Source organism: Anopheles funestus, chromosome 2RL (assembly GCF_943734845.2).
Source record: "Anopheles funestus chromosome 2RL, idAnoFuneDA-416_04, whole genome shotgun sequence".
In the NCBI taxonomy this organism is placed as follows: domain Eukaryota; kingdom Metazoa; phylum Arthropoda; class Insecta; order Diptera; family Culicidae; genus Anopheles; species Anopheles funestus.
Genome location: NC_064598.1, coordinates 51,504,866 through 51,527,498, shown reverse-complemented (window position 1 = coordinate 51,527,498; position 22,633 = coordinate 51,504,866). Strand labels below are relative to the sequence as shown.

Below are 22,633 nucleotides of genomic sequence, written 5' to 3'. Positions count from 1 at the left end.
TTGATAAAATAAATATTGAACGAAAAGTGCAACCACTGCTACATTTGTAAGGTTCCTTCGTTTAGACAACAATCGATACGTCAAATGCGCTCGGTGAAGAGAACAAAAAACACAAAAAAAGATGAGCAAGAAGCATCTGTCAAGCTCGAGTCGCAAAACGAAAATTTTTTGAAAGTGTCGTAAAGTTCTAGATAAAATTGTTGCTTGCAACGTATCCAAAACAAACCGTGCTGCATAAGCATCGGTACGGAACGCGTACTCTTCGTTCACCTGGTATCGGGTGTCTGAAAAGCTGTGCACGCAGAAAACATCAACACTCGGAATGCGTATAACGCGGTACTCGCGTGCCAGCGGTAGAGGCAACTACTATCACCGTGGTGCTGTGAAATTGTTCCGCAGGCGCGGTGGTCACAATGGTCAAATTCCGCGAGTATACACAAACCAAAGCCAACCTCCCCCCTACACCCCTAACCCGTACCAGGGGCAGAATGTGCGTCGAACACGACCTATTTCTCCGGAGGATAGATTGTTGGCGCGTCACGATAGGATGTTGGAGAGATCGCCGCGGGAACGGTACCGCACCGATGATTACTCCCGGCAGAGCGCTAGCCACGATCGCAGTTTATCATCCGTGCTAAGCGACATCAGTTCCGGAAGCAGTTGTTTCGGGACGGTGCGGGCAAGCGAAGCGTACGGCAGTCCGGTATACGAGGACCTCACGGACGAGGAGGACCGCTCCGTAGATGAAATGACAGAATCTTCCATGAATCTGTCCGTAGCGCCGCCACCAGTGCTAAAGCACAAGAAACGCAAGAAGGACAAGCGCAAGAAAGAAAAATCACGGTTGCGGGAGCGCAAACGGGCGAAAAAGGATAAGCGTCGTCAGAAGGAAATACTCGAGGAACGCATCTGTCCGCCCGAGCATGAGGTGGCACAGTCGAAGGAAATATTCGCTTCCGGTCAAAACATTCTGGTAAGCGTCAGCTTCATTGACAACGAGAAATCGAAGGATCGAAGCGACAGGCACAAGAAAAGCAAGCGAAAGAAGGCCAAGAGGGAAAAGACTCGCGAAAAGCTAATCGTTACCAAAGAGGAACGTGCATCCGACGTGGGAACGTCCGCTCGAAGTCCTCACCGGGACAGTACCAGTCCTGCGCGAGAGCCAGAGACGAAGGACGTCAAAGAGAAGTACAACATGAAGCAACAACAGTCAGCGCAATCAGAGCAGGAAAAGAAGCAGGAGCACCACCAGCAGCAGCAACAAAATGAACAGCATTCAACGGTGCACCAATCACCTGAACAGAAGATTCCTCCGGCAAAGAAAAAGAAGCTCGATCCAGGCGTTAAGCCTGTGATGGTGATTGACCTAGAACGATCGCCTGGCGGTCAGATAATATCCAGCCCGAAAGAAGTCATCGTGCTAAGCGACGAGGAGGGCAAACGAACATTGGCGCAACGGTCCGGCAAGGAGGAAGTTAAAACTAACGAACTAGATCAAAGCAATCGTGGTCCCAATACCCCACCGGAACCAGCCCCGAAATCGCCCGACTCGTACGATCCATTCGAACCTACGAAATCCTCTCCAAGCACGGCCATTTCGAGGCACGATTTGGGCAGCATATCATCGCTCAGCTTTCTCGAGCATCACGCCCATCAGGATGATCAGAAGGATACGAAAAATGACTTCCACCATCATTCGCTTGCTCAGCATAATCTTCACCAGCACCATCAGCACCACCACCATCATCATCTGCTCCATCATCCTCACCATGGACATGCCCATCATCATGGGCACGGTGGACCGGAACGGTTGATGGTGCAAACCGATCAACAAAGTAGCTCCGGTGCGGCCTTCGGAAACGATGACGGTGTGCTCGATCTGCATCCGGGCTCACCGTTTGAGAAGATCAACAACCTTAACAGTAGCCCTTCGCGTACGGTCACTTCTGGTATGCCGTACCATCATCTTCATCATCCGTCGCCGATGAAAGCGATCATTAAATCGATGCCGAAGAAACTGCTTGCCTCGGGTGGTGGTGGTGGTTCCGGGCGCGATGGGCGATCGCACGGATTGTTTGGCAAATCGAGTCTAACGAATGCCACCGTCGGTCAACCGAGTGGTGGAGGCGGTACGACCAGTGGCGGTGCGACCACCAGCGGTGGTGTACCGTTTGAGGATGAACTGAACGATGGTGACATTTCACCGTACTCGCCGCGATCGAGTGATTGCGATGAGCAGATGTTCGAACCACCGAGCCACGATGGTAACGGGGAAACTCAAACGATCGCATTGACGGTGGACAATCTGCGCAAGGTGTTCGGAAACGATCCCAAAACACTGTACGGTGATCTTCGGAAAAGCTATCAGCATCGATCGGTGATAGCGGTCGACGATATGTACAAACGTAAGTAGAGTAGCGGGCACGAATAATATGAAATGAGGGAGTAACATTTGTTTTCCTTTTATCCTTCTCTTCTCGTTAGCACATAAAATGACACTAGAAATGTTAGATGAAATACCGGACTCGGCGGTTGATATGCAGGTGAAGGAAAAGGTAAGTGTATCGTGTGACCGACCTTCCGTCGTAATGCGCTGGTAGTAATGTGACTAATCTTTTTTTCTGTCTCTCCACAGCTTATCAAAAAGCTTCAGCGACAGGAACGTATCGTTGAAGAGGTAAAACATTTCCTAAAACCTCATTTCAACAAAAAGCGTATCGACAAAGACGAATACAAGGAGATAATGCGAAAATCCATCCCCAAGGTATGTTTTGCGCGAAGCTAATATCTTCCTGCGTACAATATTATTCACGTAATGTTGTGTTTTTTTTTTACTTTTCGCTCGTTACAGATTTGTCACAGTCGTTCGGGTGAAATCAATCCGGCCAAGATACAGGCGTTGATTACTGCGTACGTAAAGAAAGCAATCGCAAAGCGAAAATTAATCAGTGGGGAAGGTTCCGCCTCCGGTACACCTCTGGTCAATCTGGGTAGTTACGGACTTCCACAGGAACCGACGGCCACCGCAACAACGGCAACAATGCCACCGGTGATGTTAATGAACCGTTGAAGTTAAAGTGCAACAAAACAAAACGTGTGACGTACCAGTGGTACCAGGCGGTCGGTGCAGTAGTGTCCCACCTGTCCACACATTAGCACGCTAGTGTGGCAGAAAAATTAAAAACAACAAAATAATTACACTAGAAGGCCAGAGCGAGAAAGCGAAAATCGAACGATCCCCGGATCGAAGGAATCGAGAAATTTAGTTATGTGTCGGAAAATGGTCTCCATGGTGCCGGCTAAGAAGATGTGCAATGTGAAACGAATGGCCGGCCGTCGTCTGGGTTCGCTGCTCACTGTTGGCCCTGTAAGTGCATATCCGTTGTTCCGTTTTGTCCGCTCGTGTTTTAATGTTTCGCGCGCGCGTATCCCGGCGTGTTGTCGTGTACAGTGTGTGTGTGCGATTAAAATTATCTCGCGCGAAAAGGAGGGCTGCACGCTGCTGCACCATCCGTAGTTACGGATTCTAGCACGTATATAGCGGTAGTTGCGCTAGTGTTTATTATGTGTACATACATGTTGATTTCATTACGAAGATGACGCGGTTTGTTGTAAGTTTGATTTTTTTTTTTTCATTTATCGCGAGCGATTATCTACATATAATGCCATTTAGCGAAAGTATCGCTATGCGTCTATCACGTCTCGTACGCATGAAAAGAAGCGTTAGCGGTGAAGAAGTGTGTCCTTAAATCATCCTTCCAATGCTTCACAATGGTTAAGTGACGTGAGTGTGTGTGTGTATGTGTAGTACATGTAATGTCGTTTTTTTTGCGGGTCGTGGATAGCAAGAAAAGGACCGTTACACTACCCGTAACGCACTGATAAAAAACAACGTAAAGGTTAAGACCGGACGAAGGCGAAAAAACACAACGAGTGAATTTCGATATGGAAAACAAGCTTCATATGTGTGTGATTTGGCAATGGCAATTTCCATGTAGCAGACGCGTTACATTCTTTTTCATCCTCTTTTGCGTTACCGTTTATTTGATCATCCTTTCATAGTCCGTAATTCGGTTATTGTTTCGTAGGCAATGTTTCACTGCTGTTTAGATGAGGCAACAAAGGTAATTCGCTTCTAGTGTTCACAGTGAGATCAGTGCACGATAAGTGAGTCGTTTGTGCAGCGACCGTTGCGAAACCGTTAAATGAGGATTCCCTGCGTACTCTCTTCCGGGGTCACTTAATTAATGTCGCTTATGGTTTAGTAAATTTTTGTAGCAAATCCCGCAAATGTGTACACTAAACGTTGTTCGAGTTATTCGGGCCGGTCCAAAAGTATAAAGTGCACGTATGACTCCTCAACAAAAGAATTTACCCCGTTTTGAATTAAAATATTGTCTAGTTTCTGCCTCCCCTCAAGGATTGGGAAGGAGCAACGGCAACCGGTAGTAATCGTTTAGAGTTCCATACAAGAGGAGCCAGACATTATTCGCATTGGGAAAGTACGCGTGATAAGAAAGGAGAGAGTAGTTTATTTTATTTAATTTTTTTCCGCAAAGCAAAACACATCAAAAACCGACTTTAGTAAATATGTCCTCGGTGGGATAATATTAACAAGCCCAATCTCCGGTATGTAAACTATGTGATGACACCAACGGACATATGTACACAGCACACCACGTACACATATTATCTACAGAGAGGGAAAACGAGAGCGAGAGAGAGAGAGAGAGGCTCTACATATGATTGTCTGTTGTGATGAAGAAGTAAGAAAATAAAATGTAAATAGTTATGAAGTGGTTCAAACATAATGCCCATTGTATAACTTCCCACTATAAACTGCAATCGAATCGGAAGAAGGCCGAAAAGTGAAAGTGTTTAAAAACTTGTTCTTTGAATAGTAAATGCAATTCGGAATTCGCGGTAAACGAATGCATTACAGTACCGTTAAAATTGTGCGTAACATACACTTCCAAAATCATTTCATTTTTAATTCTTTTTTAGCATTTGTTCCTGCTTATGGGTTTTAAACAATTTTTGTGGACATTGCTCTGTTGTTGGAAGCGATGTAGCCACCGAGCATAAAGTTTCTATAAAACAACCAACAGTTTAACCTTCCTATTCTATCACAATTGGCAACTTTGGTTGATTGGCGTGTAAAATTCCATCCATATTTCGACAACATACACCTTTCAGTATTGACTTGTTTACGTTGACTTTCCTACATCTGACTAACCTTGGCTCTTTTATTTGTTCTGTCTCTTCTGCATCACACATTGTCCATTCTGTTGAGCATAGATTCACAATTCGGCTTATGCTGTTCTTCGCCTTTCCCATTACGCTTTAGTATAAAGTTTGACAATATAAAATGTTCCAATATGGCTGATTATGGACAGGCAAACGGAGAACGCATCGAACATAGGATGATATAATCTATACTCGAATATGAAAAGCTGAAGAAATTTAAAGTTGATTTATTCCTGGTGTTGAATTTTGACCTTAGGCAGGGAATACTTTGAGCAACTTCGAAGATATCATTAATTATTAATCAACGTGAAGTTGCCATCTGCGTTCCTCTGTCGTATAATTGATGCTTTGGCAAACTTTTAATGGTTTAAAAGGTATCATAAGATGTCTACGTCATCAGCTTATACCAAGAATTCATAGCTGAGATCTCCATTTAGAGTCACAGTCTGTGAGTTACGTCTGACCAATGATCTTTCATTTGGTAATACAGAGGAGAAGCTGGACAATCAACTAACCCTTTCGCTCTAAATATAAATCGCGATCATTCGATACACTTGATCCTCAAAACCCCTCTTTCATCTAATCAGATCTATAGGAGCTACAGGGGGTGGAAGGAAAAATGTGACAATTTATCGTATATTAATCCCAAATCGGAGTTCTTTGTTGGATTGTTCCAAATATATTTCATCGGTGTGTTCTCTGTTGTTATCAATGCTAATTTCTAGGTGACGCCGTAACCTAGAATAAGCCTTTCGAAAGTAGTTCTTGAAGAACGAGTGCCATGTGTATAGAATGATAGACTTTAGGGACTTCTCACTAGCATGAGATGAAATTGAATAATCCAACGAGATAAGCGATTACTAGGGTTCCATAAATTCTCCGGCCACAACTTCACATTTTTCAACAGCTATTGTTGCGTCCGTCTAATGACTTCAAAGAAATTGGCCCTCGTCCTAGGAAGCAAATCCTTCTAAATACCGATATACAATTCAGTATTGATATTCAGCATACATTAGCGTAAATGCAAATTTTGGGACTTATTAGAGAAGGTTTTTCCCGGGGACATCTTGCGGTTCGATGAAATGGTCCGAAGTCTGAGCGAATATTGGATAATCTTCTTTTCATCGTAAGAAGATGTAATAATAATAATCATATTTTCCTTTACAACAAAGAAAACAACTTCTTGGAACATTGCTAGTCGCATTTTCTTATAACTTTCCTTAGTGTTACTCTAGTGATACTGTCGACTATTTGCTAAAAGGGTCTTATTTCAGACAAACTGTTTTAGATATTTACTCGCAGCTATTTTCGTTTATAAGTTTATGGGAAAAGATGATTTTAATGGAAGGTTGAGGACCTCACTGTAGGATCAATGAGTGGGTTAGACCACTTGTTCTTTGAAGTGTTCCGATATGGATTTTTCAAAAATATTGGCTTGATTGGCAATTTTTGCTGATAGAATGTACTGGATTTCAATTTAGTTTTTGGATTGTTGGTACGATTCTTTCAGTTGGGCTAGCGGTTATGTTTGTCCCTTATCGACAAAGCGGATCTCCTGAGTCTTAATTAGTACTATGGCAAACTATTACTAGTTGGCGACGCGGGTGTAGGTGTGCCGAGCGACCGTAGGTATGAGGTCGTTGGAGCAGAGATGATCAATGTTTCCCCTTAACTAACTTGCTACAAACATTTTCTGTGCAATACGACGTTTGTAACTATTGGTTCGTAATGGATATTAATACCATATTATCCAAATGGAGCTTCAGTGTTTCCATCACAAATAAGGTCAATCCGACAATTGAACGTTTAAGTAGAATGTTGTGGCTTATACCTGGCTTACGATGGGTATCGATAAGTAGGGGAAGTGTATTAAAATGTTTGTATCAGAACATACATACCATATTGTGATAGAAAATGGGTCCTACACTTATCGTATTGTTGGGACATATTCTTATTCCGGAGATTGGCAGTGAGAAACAGTTGAGATAGAAAAGGGGCCCTACAGTTATCGTATTGTTGGGACATATACTTATTCCGAAGATTGGTAGTGAGGACTCCTCCAAAAATCCCTCTCGGCACCCGTTCAGTCATTCGAAAATTCTATTTTCTATATTTCAAGGGGAGCCCTTGCCATTGTTAGTACCTGAGTGTAATGTATTTAAAATTCGTTTAGTAGTACGACAAGAGCTACAATTCCGCTCAGGGCCCCCGGGGAGCCACTACTTATACGTCCCTAAACCGAATTAAAATGTTAATCATATACATTTGTTGAACACTGATCACATTAAAAAAGTTTTAGATATAGTGGAAAGCTGAACAGTACTTTTTATGTTTCAAAGACTTTTGCAACAGTTACCAATTTACCAATTTTAGATTATCTTTTTTGCGACTACTAAGCAAGATTATGCATCGAACGACCAAAACAGAAAATCGTGATCTTAGGTTGTCCTCAATGACCAAGAAGGAAAGGGTTTTGCGGGATCAGTCTAAATTAAACAAAGATTTACGAACCTTATAAGAGCCCGGACGAACGATACAAACGACCGTCCAGAAAACCCAGATCGATATAGAATTATTTCTCCTATTAGTTACACAGGCTGGAACGTTTATACGTTAAACTGAATTGAACACACTTTATTAAGATACTTTTTGCATATTATCATTTGAAAACTTAAGACAAACATTCACTGTTACGGAGAGACTCATCAAAACTTTTCATTTTTTCCTGTACGATTCACTAATGTGCTCGTATCCAAGCTTCATGAGATACTGGAACGATTTGCTCTGCGTTAGGTCACCGAGCTCCGGTGCATTCAGAAAGCTTTCCAAGGGTGGCAAGAAGTTTTCCAGTTCTCCCGCATCAGAGATGTAACAAAGATCAATTAGCCGGAAGAACAGCATGTTCTGCATACTGTCTAGTGGGGCATTTTTGTTGTACTCTTCCCACGAATCGCGCTGTATGGACGCACACCAAATCCGATGGCGTATCTCGATCGGGTCTTCAACGAACGGCAACAACGAGAGTGCATAGTGAAATTCCTTTTCACTCGATTGACCATACTCATCGGCAATGTAGAGCTGCGAGGAAACGAAAACAGAATCATTATTATTCGAGTCTTATAGATAATCTTGAAGGATCCAAAAATTCCATCATCCTTACATCAACTATCTCCTCCGGTGCTAGAACCTTCACATGTTTCGTGTCATAACCAAACATGTCCAAAATTTCGGTTGGAATGTTTTCCTGAATTTCGATCAACTCCAGCTCAGCGTTGATCGCATCGATCTGTCCCTGAAATGTGTCTCCTTCCGCCGCCAACAAACACAGCTTGGCGAGACAAAGTATTGCCCGCTTTCTTGCCAGTAGCTCTTTCTCGCGGTGCGCTAGTGAGAGAAGCACTTCCGCTGCCTGTGCAAGCTCACCATTGAACAGCAACTGTATCCAGGCCATCGAAGGATGATCTACCAAAAAGCGAGCCAACGCGGACTGATTGTTTTTGAAGCGATGCAGTATATCTCCCTGTTTGTTCTGGTTCATGTGCCAGCTGATGGCAAATTGTGAAAAGTCGTGCTCTTTGTAGCGCTCGATATACTCATCCAACCGCTCCTGGTTGTTGGTTTTGTCGCAAATTTCTACCAACGTTTGAAAGTCTAAATACTTTTCCGCCAATTTGGCCGCCATCTCGTACTGTTCTGCTTCCACTGTTGAGAAATAATGTTGAAGCGGAATATTTTGAAATATAAAATATAAACCTGCCGAAAATCTCTTACCTAAGGGATATATTAGATCAATCCGTTGTGATTCGTACTGTTGCAGCAGAACGGCATACTTTTCCTCGTCATAAACACTTTCCAGATACGTCTTTCGACCATCCAACACGTAATCGATTAGTTCGGTCATATGTTTGAAATGCTTCATGCGGAACTCCGGTTCTGCTGTTCCCTTTACGCCATAGCGAAGTGTGCTGCTGATCAACTGCAGCAGAACATCCCTCAAACCACCCTTTCCTGACATTGCAGTCCAAGGTATCTGCTCGTAACGGTTTCGTAACTCATCGCGAATCGTGTAAGTGCTTGCCTTCGATTCGCGGTACTTTAACACTTCCTGTAGCACAGTTAGGACGATCGTGTTTACCTCGACCAGGGCTGTTTGAATTTGAATCGAAGAAAGTTCCTGTTGCACGTACGCATCTACCAGCTCACTGAGCACTTTAAACAGTTCCTCCACCCGATGTGTTTGTGCGTAAAAGAGATCTTGTGGTGTTAGGTTAGGAAACGGGACAGTGCGGTTCGATTCTCGCAGCACCAAATTGATTGCTTCGTCGATGATCCGCGAATGGCTATTGTGGAGACATTTGATACCAATCATAGCCACTATCTTCTCGCCAATATCCGACAGAAAGAGTGGTGTTGGACGAGCGTCACCTAATTCTGCTGCCGTAATGCCTCTGACTGCATTTAAACGATCCCACAGATTTCTGCTGCGCAGAAACTCGACAAATTGCGTGTAGGCCACGTTTTTCTCCCGAAGTTGCTGAATGATTTGCATCGATGTGGAAGAACCGAGCGCATGCTTGTTGGTGATCTCCCATCGGGGATCGGCGGCCGGTGTATCCTGGGCGAGATCAATGGCAATTTTAAGCACCGTTCGGTCAAGCTCTCCATCCACTTGCTCGCGCTGATTGACTGACTCTAGCAGGGTGGAAATAATTTCATCCGCCGCCATCGTATTGCGCTTGATGTGGTAGATAAAGGCCGCCTTCAGTTGTTGTACCGGGTCCAGCTCGTACATGTCTGCCGTGGCTGCAATTTCTTCCGGATCCAGTTCGTATAGAATCAGGTTGCCTGCGTTAGTGGTGGCCGGTGCAAAGATCGATTGCTGCATAAAAATCGTCGCGTCTATGGCGGAAGTGTTTGGGTTGAACATATCCGAGGAAATGGACGAATTGAACATATCACTCGGATCGAAATCGGAAGGAGTTACGATAACCATTCCGTTCAGGCGGGAGAAAAACAGTGGTGTATTTTGAAAACAGTTCCCCATCAGAATCATATCTTCACGTGCGTGAAATTCTAACTTTTCCACCTCTTCTCCAGTAGTCGTGGTAGGACTGCTTGTCTCACTACCGGCACCTGTTTCTGCTAGTGCCACTGGGAAAATGTATCGATCATTGTACACATATGCAAAGCTACGGTTAGAAATGAATCGAAAATCAATCAGCTCGGCCAACCGTTCCGCACTGTAGAAACCCTTGTAGCGCATAATGGTGCTTTCCTTCAGCGTGAACGTGTTATCGGGATCGAATATTATCGTCATCAGCGCATAATACATCTGAGGTGAACGTTGCTCGTTCACGGCTGCTGCGAGAATAATTACACCTCGGTCGGTTGCCTGCATGTCTAGCGCCCATAGCTCAATTTCGGACACATCCCGATTGTTCCACAGCTTTTGATGGAAAAAGTCACGCATCTTTTTCATAATGTCTGCATCCTCGCTAAGGAACCGTTCGTTCCCGTTATGCGGTTGCACGGCCCAACGTTGAATCCACCGATCGGCCAACACTGTTATGTGCCATTCGTTGGGGTTTTGTGAGATTTTTTCACAACTTATTTTTACCAATTTCTAGACAAGGTAAGACAAAAATATAAGAAAAATATCGTAAATAAGGAGGAAAAATAGAATGAAAAAGCTTTTTAAAATGCTTACATTTTCACGCTCCTGGCTATTATGCATTCCGATGATAATCGATGCGAATCGCTTCCCGATACCACCAAAAAATCCCGACGGTGGTTTAATAAGCCGTGGCACGATCATGTAGCGACCATTTTGAAGATGCACATTCAGTCGCATTAAGCTGCACGTTGTCGTCGCTAGCACAAACTCTTGTCCACCGAGTCCGATCAGTTGCTCGAATTCCTGTCCCTCCAGGATGTTGTTCTCGTCGATAGAGGAACCATCGTGGGCAATTGATTGCCAGTAACGTACATCGCCGGCTGGTGAAACGGCCAAACAGGAAGCCATCTGATGTCCTTCGTTGACAAACACCGTTACCAGCGATGCCTTGTGGCCGATATCGCAATGTGGCAGGGTCAACTGACGGCATTGGCCAGCGTAAGGGCGCCGGGGGGTAGCGAATGTTTCCGCCCCAAACCCTGCGCCGGTTTTTTGACTGGGATTATCGCGATACTGCCACACAAACAAGCGACGGCCTTGCACCAACCAAGCCCAACCATTTTGACTATAGTTTACCGATACGTGGATGTTTCGTTCGTTAAACGTAAGCACCTCGGTCACCTGCACCGGAAGCGAAAAGCCGTACGATTCCAGTATGTTGTACTCGGATTTGGCAACCACGCGTAAGGTGGACACATTGGAACGCGATGATAAACTATACCGACTGGATGCAAAGATGGAAGGAAAATGGGAAAACTGTTAGCGAGGAAAATTAAACATTCCACTTATAACGAAACCAAAAAAGAGTAACGCCATACCCCGAGCCTTGACGTGCGAACGTGCTTGTGTTTGTTGACCGAGCACCACCGGAGAACAGTGAACCGCCCAGTGACTGACGCGACCGAGACATTGTACTGTTTTTGACTGAACCGGGACCAAATGAAAAACGGCGATCCATGATACAATACGAAGGTTAAAATATCGTTAGATTACGCAGTGCACGCACTTTCTTGTACAATTTTACAAACAAACGTTCGCAGCTCTTGCTACCCTCGCGCTTTTTTTGTGTGCAATAATTGTCAACACACAGTTTGACAATGCACGCCGGCATGCAGCGAGTGTTTATAACTCCGTGCTGCGTACTGCAACTTATAAGCTACAGTACCGCACACAATTTGGCGATAGTACGCATGAATTGTGCTAGTTTATGAACTTGTGCTGAATTAAGTATTTCGATAAATGTTTCCAAATAGCATGGAAGTGCAGTAAAAGTTGTTGCAATGATGTTTAGTTTATATTTTAACTTAACCTACAGATTGCATCAGAAGTGAAACAGAGCCCGCTATCTTGTGTTGGCTGCATACTTTCAGTACGTACAGACCGCAGCCAAAACGTGTTTCAAATTCAAACATAATTCTGGGAAATGGCCATTTTTAAAGGGCTAACATTGTTTCTATGCGCGTTTCATCAGCTGCAGAGAAGAAACGAGTAAAAAAGCCGTCTTGATTACCTTCATTTTTCTATTGTGATCCGTTGACCGGATTCAGTCGCCCTGACTGAAGAAACCTTTCAAGTGCGGCACACAGAACGATTTCCAACACACCTACGAATTCATCATTGAAATCATCCCAAAATCATATCCGTCCGTATTACCGGAAAGAAAGTAACATTGAGACTATGTTAATCTTACTTTGAAATAAAAAAAAAACGTTGACGGTCAATGATTGACGCCAAGTCCTTGCGTTCGGCCCTCATCGGAAGTAGAAACCGTTTGGACTCTTCTGGCTCGCTTTCTTAGAAGTTATGGAGCACTCACCGTTCCTTACGGTCCGACTGTGGCGAGTGAAACTGAACAACGCGAAACCTTAGTAAGGTGTAGCGTTAGTCACAGGCCGCGGGAACGTAGAAATAAGACAGAGTGCTTCACTCGGCAACGTATGGTCACGTCACACCAAACGAGCCTTTGCACCGGTTGGAATGCATTGTATCAAATGACACGATGGTGACGGTTGTGGCTTCTGGTACACGGCGGTGTGTGGCCAAAGACCGGTTTATTAGATGTAATGGTGATAGTTCAATTAGTCAGTGTGCGATCGTGGTCGATGTAGGAGCTCTTTGAGAAACAGTCGCAAATTCTGTTTCCAAAAGTCGATAATTTTGGACATTTCAATACCCCGGTAACCACCGCGGCAGGTGTCGCGCTATACATATTGCGTAATATAAATAACGTTACCAGAGATATAAGTTCTAATAGTGCTTAATTTGTCTCATTCTTCATGGCAGGCTCGATGGTCATGGTTGACGAACGAACGCCATTAACGTCGGACCTTTCCGGCCCACTACCGCTGGCGTCAGGTACCTCAGGAAATGTGCATCACCTGAAGTCACATGAAAGTCTTCGGGAGCGCCAAGTACGAACATTTCAATGTTGGATATGTTCGGCAATAATGTAAGCAAGTTGTAACATTTAGTGCGAATGTTTTAACATGTAATTTGTATTGTTTTTTTCGGAACTCGAAACATTCACCTCTTCCAAAAAGGGGAGCATTCGCGCTAGCGATCGTGATCAGTATTAGTTACATCATATTCGGTGATGCGACGAAGCCGACACCTGATGGGGCCAATACGACGGCGGCGGATTTTCCTGAGCTGCTAAATCTCATTAGTTTCCCATTGATCGGTAAGTAGTAACGAACAGGCCGACAACCGAAGAATGTTGACCTAATGTGTTGGCAACATTCGCTTCCAGATGAACCTTCGCCCCAGTGGAACGGGACGGATGTTGGTGAGGATGCGAAAGCTGCCGCAATAGCAGAAGGCGAGAAGGCTCTCGGTGATAAGGAATTGCTGGAGGAAACCCTTTCTTCTCCACCGGTAAACTCGCCCACCTTCCGGCATCAGAAGTCGGTCGGTGCAACGGTTGCTGCACGGTTGGCGGCGAAAGTAGGATTTGTGGAGGATCGTGCTACCAAGGCTCTGGTGCGACAACTTGACATCCGTCACCGAGGATCGATAGGACGTGGACCAGCAATGAATTTGCCGCGATCGCACAACCATGTGGAGTGTGATTTTAACGCGCGATATCGAACCCCGAACGGAACATGCAACAATAAGGATCACCCGTACGAGTATGGTGTCGCGATGATACCGTTTCGCCGGCAGCTGAATCCGGACTATGGCGATGGTATATCAGCACCACGTGCTTCCGTCGCTGGTACCGAGTTGCCCAGCGCTAGACAAATTTCGCTCGACATTCATCGCCCATCGTACCACAGTGATCCTAACTTTAGCGTCATGCTGGCAGTTTGGGGACAGTTTCTGGATCATGACATAACATCGACGGCACTGAACCAGGGCGTGGACGGAAAGCCCATTGAGTGTTGTGATCCAGGACAGCCCCAACATCCGGAGTGTTTCCCCGTTCCATTAGGCCCAGGAGATCCCTACTACCATCAGTACAACGTTACGTGTATGAACTTTGTCCGCTCAGTGCCGGCACCGACCGGACATTTTGGTCCCCGGCAGCAATTGAATCAAGCTACCGCGTTTATTGACGGTTCGGTTGTGTACGGTTCGGATGAGGAACGCATGAAAGCGTTACGGACGCGTGAGGGTGGTCGGTTGCGTATGTTACGTACGCCGGATGGTCGAGATTTGCTGCCGGTATCCACTGACCCGCTGGATGGGTGCAATGAAGAGGAGATGAATGCTGCCGGTAAATATTGCTTCGAATCGGGTGATGCACGTGCGAACGAGAACCTTCATCTTACGTCGATGCACCTGATCTGGGCAAGGCATCATAATAATCTTGCCGATGGACTGGCCCATGTAAACCCGCACTGGGACGATGAGCGAGTGTTCCAGGAGGCACGGCGTATACTTGCGGCCCAGATGCAACATATAACGTACGCCGAGTTTGTGCCGGTGATTGTCGGAAATGATACAGCCTCTCGGATGGGTCTTTTGCCCGAATCTGCTGATCGTGATGATATGTACAACGTGTCGGTTGATGCTTCGATCGCCAATGTGTTTGCTGGAGCGGCTTTTCGGTTTGCCCACACGCTGCTTCCGGGGCTGATGAAGAAAACCCGCAATCCGACCTCGACCAGCTCCGGTATCGAACTGCACCGGATGCTGTTTAATCCTTACTCACTGTACGCACGCGATGGGTTGGACAATGCGCTCGGCGGTGCTATGAGCACGGCACTTGGGAAATACGACCAATACTTCTCTACCGAGTTGACCGAGAAGCTGTTTGAGAAGGCGGACGAACATCTGCTCCATAATCATCCCTGTGGGTTGGACCTGGTGTCGCTCAACATTCAGCGTGGACGGGATCACGGCTTGCCGGCATATCCACGCTGGCGTAAGCACTGTCATCTTACATCGGCCGACAGCTGGAGCGATGTGGAACGTATCGTTGATCCAGAATCGTTCAAGCAGATGAGAAACATCTATCGCGAACCGGCCAACATAGACGTCTATTCGGGTGCGTTAGGTGAACCACCGGTTAAGGGTGGTATCGTGGGACCGCTGCTGACCTGTCTAATTGCTGATCAATTTTTGCGACTAAAGCAGGGCGATTCGTTCTGGTATGAGCGACGCCGAGGACCGCAACGATTTAGCGAAGGTAAGTGTCTAAAGTGCGGTATCAAAAACAAAATGGGAAAGCAAAAAAATCATTCCGTATGTTAATCATTCTATTCCATAATGCCCACAGGTCAGCTAGAGCAAATTTACAACACAAAACTATCGAGCATCATTTGTCGCAATTCGGATAACATTCAGCAATCGCCAGTATATCTCATGAAGCGAACCGATCCACAAACGAATCCCGAAACCGACTGTAAGCGGTTGGATACGTTTGATTTTGAACCATTCCGGGAGGATACGGATCAGTCGCATCATAACCGTGCGGCCAAAATTGCGACCGATAGAATGAAGGTGCTCGTGCTGGAACCGAAAGCAACCGGAACTACAACCAATCCACGCACCACTGTGGAAACGGATGTGACGGAGAGAGAAAAGGCTCCGGCAGAATCTACCACCAGCACGATGATAACGACGGCTGAATCTGTTCCGACGACGATGGTTTCTGGCGCTTGATGCAAGGGTAAGACAAAAGAAAGCAATTAAAGTATTTGAATGGTTTGCGGATTAGTTGAAATTTATGTAATAAACCCTGTGTGGGGGGTTGCTGTGTGAAGGTTACCTTTTATTCTACTGTTTATATTTAACTTATTCGTTCAATTACGAACTTCAAAATCAAGATTTGAACTAACGTATCGTTGAGAAGCCGGCATTGCCTGCATCGTTATTTGATCGGCATATACATTGGTACTTAATTTTGATTATGATCCTAAGTTTCTGTCTTCTAAATTTCGCTCTACTATTTGTTTCCCTCAGTATCTATGTATCTCGTTGTATGTGTATCTTTGGTTGAGAATGTAGTGTAGTGCTGGAAACTTCTAACGAAGTACGGACATTGCAAGGGTGTGTTGAGAGGAAAGGAAGGAAAGGGGAATGAGTAATTAAAAGGACTGCCAACGCACACGCGCCTGAAACCTTTTCCTTCTTGTAAAACCTATCTTCCTCTCGCACACGGACTCGCAATAGTGAATCCTTTTCACTCTGGCTAATGAATCGCTGATAGTAGAATCGAGCGGTATTTCCCCAGGAAAATCAAACAGAACTCCGAACGCACCGGTACCGGTTGGTGTGTCACTGGGGAAGAACAATTCGCTCCTCACCCGGTCCTATCCATCTCCCCAACTGTTTCCCTACGTTGGTGAAACCTTTTTTGTACATAGCCGAGCATGATTTCGCCTGTATTGCCTGTAATCGGTTCCATCCACCAGCACCACCTCTGGGGTAGAGTTTGTTGGAATGGCTTGGAATGGTAGTTTTTCCTTTCTCGTTTCACAAATGTTGGATCCGGCTCGGTGTGCAACCTGCCGCTGTGTTCTGTGCGCCTGGTAAAATGGACGCTTAATGAGTGAAATCTATAAGGGCCACAGAGTGCTGCAGCAACACCACAAAACGTCGCGCAGACCGACAAAGATAAATGGACGTTCGGTGTAGGGTTCGGCTGATGATGTGCGAATGTGGGGGGGGGGGTGGATGGAGTTAGGGACTGCTGGATGAGAAGTACGACTGCGTCGGATTTTTCCTACGTTTCTTGTTCGTGCCTGATGAGTTTTTGTATGGGAGCATTGTTTCAGTAGCATGGTTTGCGGCAGGCGACATTAATTAGTTCTTGAATGAACTTGCTTTTAGGGGGAATGAGGGAGGGGAAGGGGGGGTGAGATTGTCATGGTGTTGTCCCAAAAAAGAACAGTAACAATGGAAAAAGGCACATGACTACGAATTATTGTGTTTTTTTTTTCTATTTTACTAATTAACTTATTAATACTAATTAATTATTTAACTAATTAAATTTTTACTTTTTTAAGCAAACCAGTAGGTGCGATGTAACTGAAGTTTTCATTATTTACGAATTAGTTAAACATATTACATTTCTTTTTTTTATTTCTCTTTTCGTGTGAAGAACACTTCTGGAAATTGTAGAAGAAAAAAAATATATTTTTTTTGCTCGGTTAGAACGGCCTGGCCGTATCAAGACTTATTTTACCACGTAGCAGGATAGTCAGTCCATGCTACGGGGGCGGTCCGGATGGGATTTGAACCCGGTCCTGCCGTGTGGACGGGCGCCTTTTATCACAAGCACCACCGGGCCGTCGCAGAAGAAAAATTAAATGTAGTTAAAGAAAACTTATTTATAATTGAGATGTTTTGCAGGAAATATTTTTTACAATTTGACTTGTTATTTTCTTGAAGTGCATTAATAGTTTCATTCTAAATATATTTAATGTTCTTCTCCGTAGATCCAACACTAGAATAAATGCCGTAACCAATTAAGGATTACAGTCGGCGGAAATCATACTCTGGAGGTATTTACAACAGTTACACATTCTTTTGCTCAAGTGGATTCTCTTTTTTAGTCGCTAAGTGTAATAAGAAACATTACAAAACAATCAACTTTGGTAAACTTTTCAATAAAAGAAAAAAGAAATGAAATACAAGAAAAATTCCACTGGTTTACCAAATTAATTAAAATGAAAAAGTGAGAAATGAAAGCACGTGTGACAAAATATTTTGTTCGGCACTGTACCTATCGATGGAAAAGGTACGCACAACGAAGCAAAAAAAGAACAGCTGAATGTAACAATTAGCTACTCGCATTTTTAATTAGTCAGCATGTCTCAGCAAGTGTATCCTTCAGTGGGGAGGCAGTCTTAGCCTCCCACTTGGTTGTTATCGCAACGAACGGCGGTTGTGTTAGTGCGTTACTCATTAAGTCGGATTTCTATCAGGAGATCAGGTTCCGCAGGAGTTACGTTTACCAAGAGGGACCGTTTGTGTGTGAACGGGAGTGTCGTGGCGGCAAAATAAAGAAGCATCCTACACTGTTCTTCTCGTTGGAAGAAGGAAGACACATCGAGCAAATATCTTAGCTGTTTCGTTCTGTTGGGGAAAGCGTAAGGTTCCGGTAAGTCCGGCGACTGTCGTGACGTAACATAGCAATCGCCGAAAAAAGGGGGAAGATTCATTATATACCACCTCGGTGCACAGCTCGGTGCTTGCTGAGATGATGATCCTTTACTCTTTCCCATCACATACACACAGTGTGGTACATAAGCGTTGTGATGACGTTTTCTTGTTATTTCATTTACTCCCCAGCTTAGGACTCGGCATCTAATGCCGGGGAGAGTATTAATTAAGTTCAGTCTCATTTTCTTCCCGTACCTAGCGACATGTCGTAGAAACGACGAAACACAGTGAACCAAAAATAGTCTACAAAACATCTGGTCTGGTGCCTTATCGTACGATTGTTTTTATCTGAGCATTTACTTCGGTTGTACACGTTTTCAATTGTTTTCTAGGCGGTTTTTGTTTAGTTGTATCGATCCATGAAGCTGATGACGCGTCGATATAGTAGCGAATCGGCATCGATGCCCCAGGTAAAGTCCAAATGGTTCCAGTTCGGATCGGAGACACGGAACAGTCCGATCGGGTTGCGGATATTGGAGTGCAGTTCACGGACATCGGACACTGCCGCCAGCCAATCGTTGTCACCGTAATGCAGAGCTACAGGAGCAGTAACCCGGTCTAGCGGATAGTCTGGTGGACGGATCGAACCGTACCGGATCATGTTCAGCGTTAGTCCGAAATCAAACTGCCGGAAGCGGCCTGAATTGTAACCCTGAGCATAATGGACCAGTTGGTTGACCGAAGCACCGGCTGGTGTGTTGGCCAGAATGGCCGGAAGCATAGTGCGGTTGAGCTGGGGCGAGTTGAAACCACCGATCAGGAACAGCACGTTGGCACACACCTCCTGGAAGAGAGCCTCATCACGACAGAGCATTTGACCACCGAGAGTCATCATTTCGCTGCTCGGTAAGAACTCGTTCACACCCAGCATACGCATCAGCCACTGAAATCAAGCATCAGGAACAAATAACACATCGGAACGAGGTACAATATTCGCAAAATCTCTCCCTCAAGAGGATGGAACTTACATCAATCTGGTCGACGAAGGGAGCAAACGCACGAACAAACGGAGACCGCAGGTTACTCATGAACGCCACTGGAGCTAACGCATGCATCGAACGGATGCGCTGATTGTATTCAGGACGCAGCGATGTCATGATGAAGAACGAAGTCGTACCTTGCGAATGTCCAGCATACTGGAGCGAAGTCTGTCCCGTGTGCTGCAGCGCATAATCAATCATAGCGGGTAGATCAAAGAAACCAATCTCGTGCCAGCTGAAGTCCCAGAAGTCCGTATTGCGTGCATCCGGATCGTGGAAGATATGGCGACGGGAGTGCGTATTACCACGAGCGTTACCCAACCACACATCGTATCCTGCGTCCACCAGCATGTAGGCAAGGGCTTTGCCCGGTCCCAGAATTACCCAGTCGGCAGATGAACAGAGCAGTCCGTGCTGGATGAATGCAACGTTTTTGCCTTCGCGTGGTGGATTTCCTGGACCACCCGGAATACGGAACATCGTCAAGATGTAACCATCGGCGGTCGTTACCTGATGTTGCTCGACCAAGTAACCATCGTTGGTGATGATATCGGCCGTTAGTGGTGCAATATCGGTCGGTTGTGGTCCGTTCCCAGTACGATACGCCAACACGTCACGGATTGTTGAGGCTTGAGCTAATGTGACCACACTAGCCAGGGCCAGCAGGACCCAACAGCTATTGCTTAGTACCATGCTTGAGCAATGGTTCTGTACTGACTGTGCCTAATGCCAGCTGGTTAATCTTGCTTTATACAACACCACTGGCTTGTCGGCTTACGTCGCCAAATTACTAACGAATTTGTTCTTTTATCGAAACTCTACAAACATCTTATCGCATTGATGACTGTGTTTTGGAACCTTATCAAACATAATCACCGATTGGGCCCAAATCGGAACGACGCAATGTGCTACTGAGCCAGACAACTGCTTCTTAAAAAAACAGTGCCATTTTACTGCTTTTAACAAACACCATGTGTTGGGATAATCTTCAAAATTCGATCTGATGAAATCTGGAATGTAAACACAAATTATTCCCAGTTTATGAATTAGAGGTAACGAGGGACATGAAAAACAATGTCAGAGCAGTAGTTATAGAATGGCGTCGGCTGGAACACCTAGTCCGTGGGGACTAGTATATTTGGTTTATTCTTAAATCAAAATTACGAATAGACTGTCCTGTTCTGGACAGGGTAAAGGTAAAGTAAAAGCCTCTAACACCTTTAAAAGTAAGCAGATAAAGATGAAGAACAATACTTAGACCAAAGCGAAAAGTTATACCAAAAAATTCAGTCAATGAATGAACTCCATAAATCATATATTTTTGTTCCATTTGGAACACTCACACAATCGCGATCGCTTCCTTATTTACAAAGGCTTTTGTGCCATACGGTAGATATACCTTTACCCCGTTTAGTAGGCCCTAATCTAACTCCTTTGTGTCGGTAAAGATTGGCCCCCCGCAGTATCAGTTGTATCGGTTCATAAAGCTAATCACTCGTTCGTACAGGAAAGTATTGGCATCGATACCCCAGACGAAATCGAGATGGTTCCAGCGAGGATCGGACACACGGAACAGACCAATCGAATTGGACAATTCCGAATGCAGTTCGCGTACGTCTTCCACGGCTGCCAGCCAATCGTTGTCGCTAAAATGCAGTGCCACTGGAGCCGTCACACGATGCAGTGGATAATCGGGCGGACGAATCGAACCGTACCGGATCATGTTAAGCGTTAGTCCGAAGTCGTACTGTCGGAAGCGACCCGAGTTGTAACCCTGAGCATAATGCACCAACTGGTTGACCGAGGCACCGGCAGGAGCATTCTCCAGAAGAGCCGGAATCATGGTACGATTGAGCTGAGGCGAGTTGAAGCCACCGATCAGGAACAGCACATTAGCACACACCTCCTGGAACGGCGATTCGTCTTCGCATAGACGTTGGCCACCCATAATCATCATTTCGTTGCTAGGTAAAAACTCGTTCACACCTAGCATGTTCATGATCCATTCTAGTTGATTCACAAACGGAGCAAAGGCACGAACAAACGGTGATCGCAGGTTGCTCATAAAAGCTACCGGAGCTAACGCATGCATCGAGCGTATTTTCTTGTTGTAATCGGGTCGTGTTGATGCCATCACGAAGAACGAAGTTGTACCCTGCGAATGGCCTGCATAGTGTAGGGTCGTGTGGCCAGTGTACGCGAGAGTGTAATCAATCATGGCGGGTAGATCGAAGTATCCGATCTCGTGCCAGCTGAAGTCCCAGAAGTCCGTATTGCGTGCATCCGGATCGTGGAAGATATGGCGGCGAGAATTGGTATTGCCTCGGGCGTTACCCATCCACACGTCATACCCGGCATCGACCAACATGTAGGCTAGTGCTCTTCCAGGTCCAGAAATGACATAATCCGCCGACGAACTTAGTAGACCGTGCATCAGGAAGGCAACGTTCTTCCCCTGAACTACGGGATTCGCTGGACTGCCGGGAATACGGAACATCGTCAGGATGTAACCATCGGTCGTCGTTACTTCATGTATTTCGAGAAAGTAACCATCGTTGGTGATGATATCAGCTGTTAGTGGTGCGATATCGCTGGGTTGTGGTCCGTTTCCAGCACGGTACGCCAACACGTCACGGATTGTTGAGGCTTGCGCTAATGTGACCACACTAGCCAGGGCCAGCAGGACCCAACAGCGGTTGCTTAGTACCATGCTTGAGCAATGGTTCTGTACTGACTGTGCCTGCTGCCAGTTAGTTAATCTTGCTTTATAGACCACTGGCTTGTCGGCTTACGTTGCCAAATTACCGATGAATTTGATCTTTTATCAAAACTCTTTAACGAACTTATCACATTGTAGACCGTGTTTTGGAAGCTTATCAAACACAATAACCGATGGTCCCTAAAACCGAACGCAATGTGCTCTGGTGTGAGGGAAATGATTTTTTTTACAACAAAAAAAAAACAATATCAATTTACTGTGTCTACGAAGCACCTTGGCTTAAGAGTAATCTCTCAAATTTACCTAATCAAACAGCAAGAACTTTGGGGTTTTAAGCGTATATCCTATGAAGTATAGCACATCACCAGAATTCGGATAATATGACGAGGCTGAGCCTCTCAC

The 22,633-nt window shown here is 45.3% G+C and overlaps 5 protein-coding genes across 7 annotated transcripts; 2 read left to right on the top strand and 3 right to left on the bottom strand.

Annotated features, from left to right (window-relative positions):
* The first annotated feature begins 18 nt into the window (after nucleotides 1–18).
* LOC125762271 (uncharacterized) lies at nucleotides 19–4,811 on the top strand. Its single transcript, XM_049424158.1, has 4 exons — nucleotides 19–2,405; nucleotides 2,485–2,555; nucleotides 2,636–2,764; nucleotides 2,852–4,811. The coding sequence occupies exons 1-4, from the start codon at nucleotides 323–325 to the stop codon at nucleotides 3,068–3,070; spliced, it is 2,502 nt and encodes an 833-aa protein (XP_049280115.1). The 5' UTR covers nucleotides 19–322; the 3' UTR covers nucleotides 3,071–4,811.
* Nucleotides 3,286–18,009, top strand: LOC125762270 (chorion peroxidase). 3 transcript variants are annotated; one of them, XM_049424156.1, is made up of 6 exons: nucleotides 3,286–3,367; nucleotides 13,205–13,370; nucleotides 13,462–13,601; nucleotides 13,671–15,551; nucleotides 15,642–16,034; nucleotides 17,806–18,009. In XM_049424156.1, the coding sequence occupies exons 2-5, from the start codon at nucleotides 13,210–13,212 to the stop codon at nucleotides 16,025–16,027; spliced, it is 2,568 nt and encodes an 855-aa protein (XP_049280113.1). In that variant the 5' UTR covers nucleotides 3,286–3,367; nucleotides 13,205–13,209; the 3' UTR covers nucleotides 16,028–16,034; nucleotides 17,806–18,009. The 3 variants fall into 3 exon arrangements, with proteins under 3 accessions (XP_049280113.1, XP_049280112.1, XP_049280114.1); XM_049424155.1 differs by lacking the exon at nucleotides 3,286–3,367 and adding an exon at nucleotides 12,131–13,098; XM_049424157.1 differs by lacking the exon at nucleotides 3,286–3,367 and adding an exon at nucleotides 12,131–13,135.
* Nucleotides 7,853–11,998, bottom strand: LOC125762268 (nuclear pore complex protein Nup133). Its single transcript, XM_049424154.1, has 5 exons — nucleotides 11,740–11,998; nucleotides 10,955–11,645; nucleotides 9,019–10,870; nucleotides 8,408–8,949; nucleotides 7,853–8,325 (listed from the first exon to the last, which is right to left on the bottom strand). Exons 1-5 carry the CDS (start codon nucleotides 11,877–11,879, stop codon nucleotides 7,963–7,965), a joined length of 3,588 nt encoding a protein of 1,195 aa, XP_049280111.1. The 5' UTR covers nucleotides 11,880–11,998; the 3' UTR covers nucleotides 7,853–7,962.
* Nucleotides 18,010–18,057: 48 nt separating the features above from the next.
* LOC125762275 (lipase 3-like) lies at nucleotides 18,058–20,292 on the bottom strand. The gene is made up of 2 exons (XM_049424165.1): nucleotides 19,501–20,292; nucleotides 18,058–19,415 (listed from the first exon to the last, which is right to left on the bottom strand). The coding sequence occupies exons 1-2, from the start codon at nucleotides 20,203–20,205 to the stop codon at nucleotides 18,876–18,878; spliced, it is 1,245 nt and encodes a 414-aa protein (XP_049280122.1). The 5' UTR covers nucleotides 20,206–20,292; the 3' UTR covers nucleotides 18,058–18,875.
* A 433-nt stretch (nucleotides 20,293–20,725) lies between these two features.
* On the bottom strand, nucleotides 20,726–22,603 carry LOC125762276 (lipase 3-like). The gene has a single exon (XM_049424166.1). It carries the CDS (start codon nucleotides 22,220–22,222, stop codon nucleotides 20,978–20,980), a length of 1,245 nt encoding a protein of 414 aa, XP_049280123.1. The 5' UTR covers nucleotides 22,223–22,603; the 3' UTR covers nucleotides 20,726–20,977.
* Between the last annotated feature and the right edge of the window lie 30 nt (nucleotides 22,604–22,633).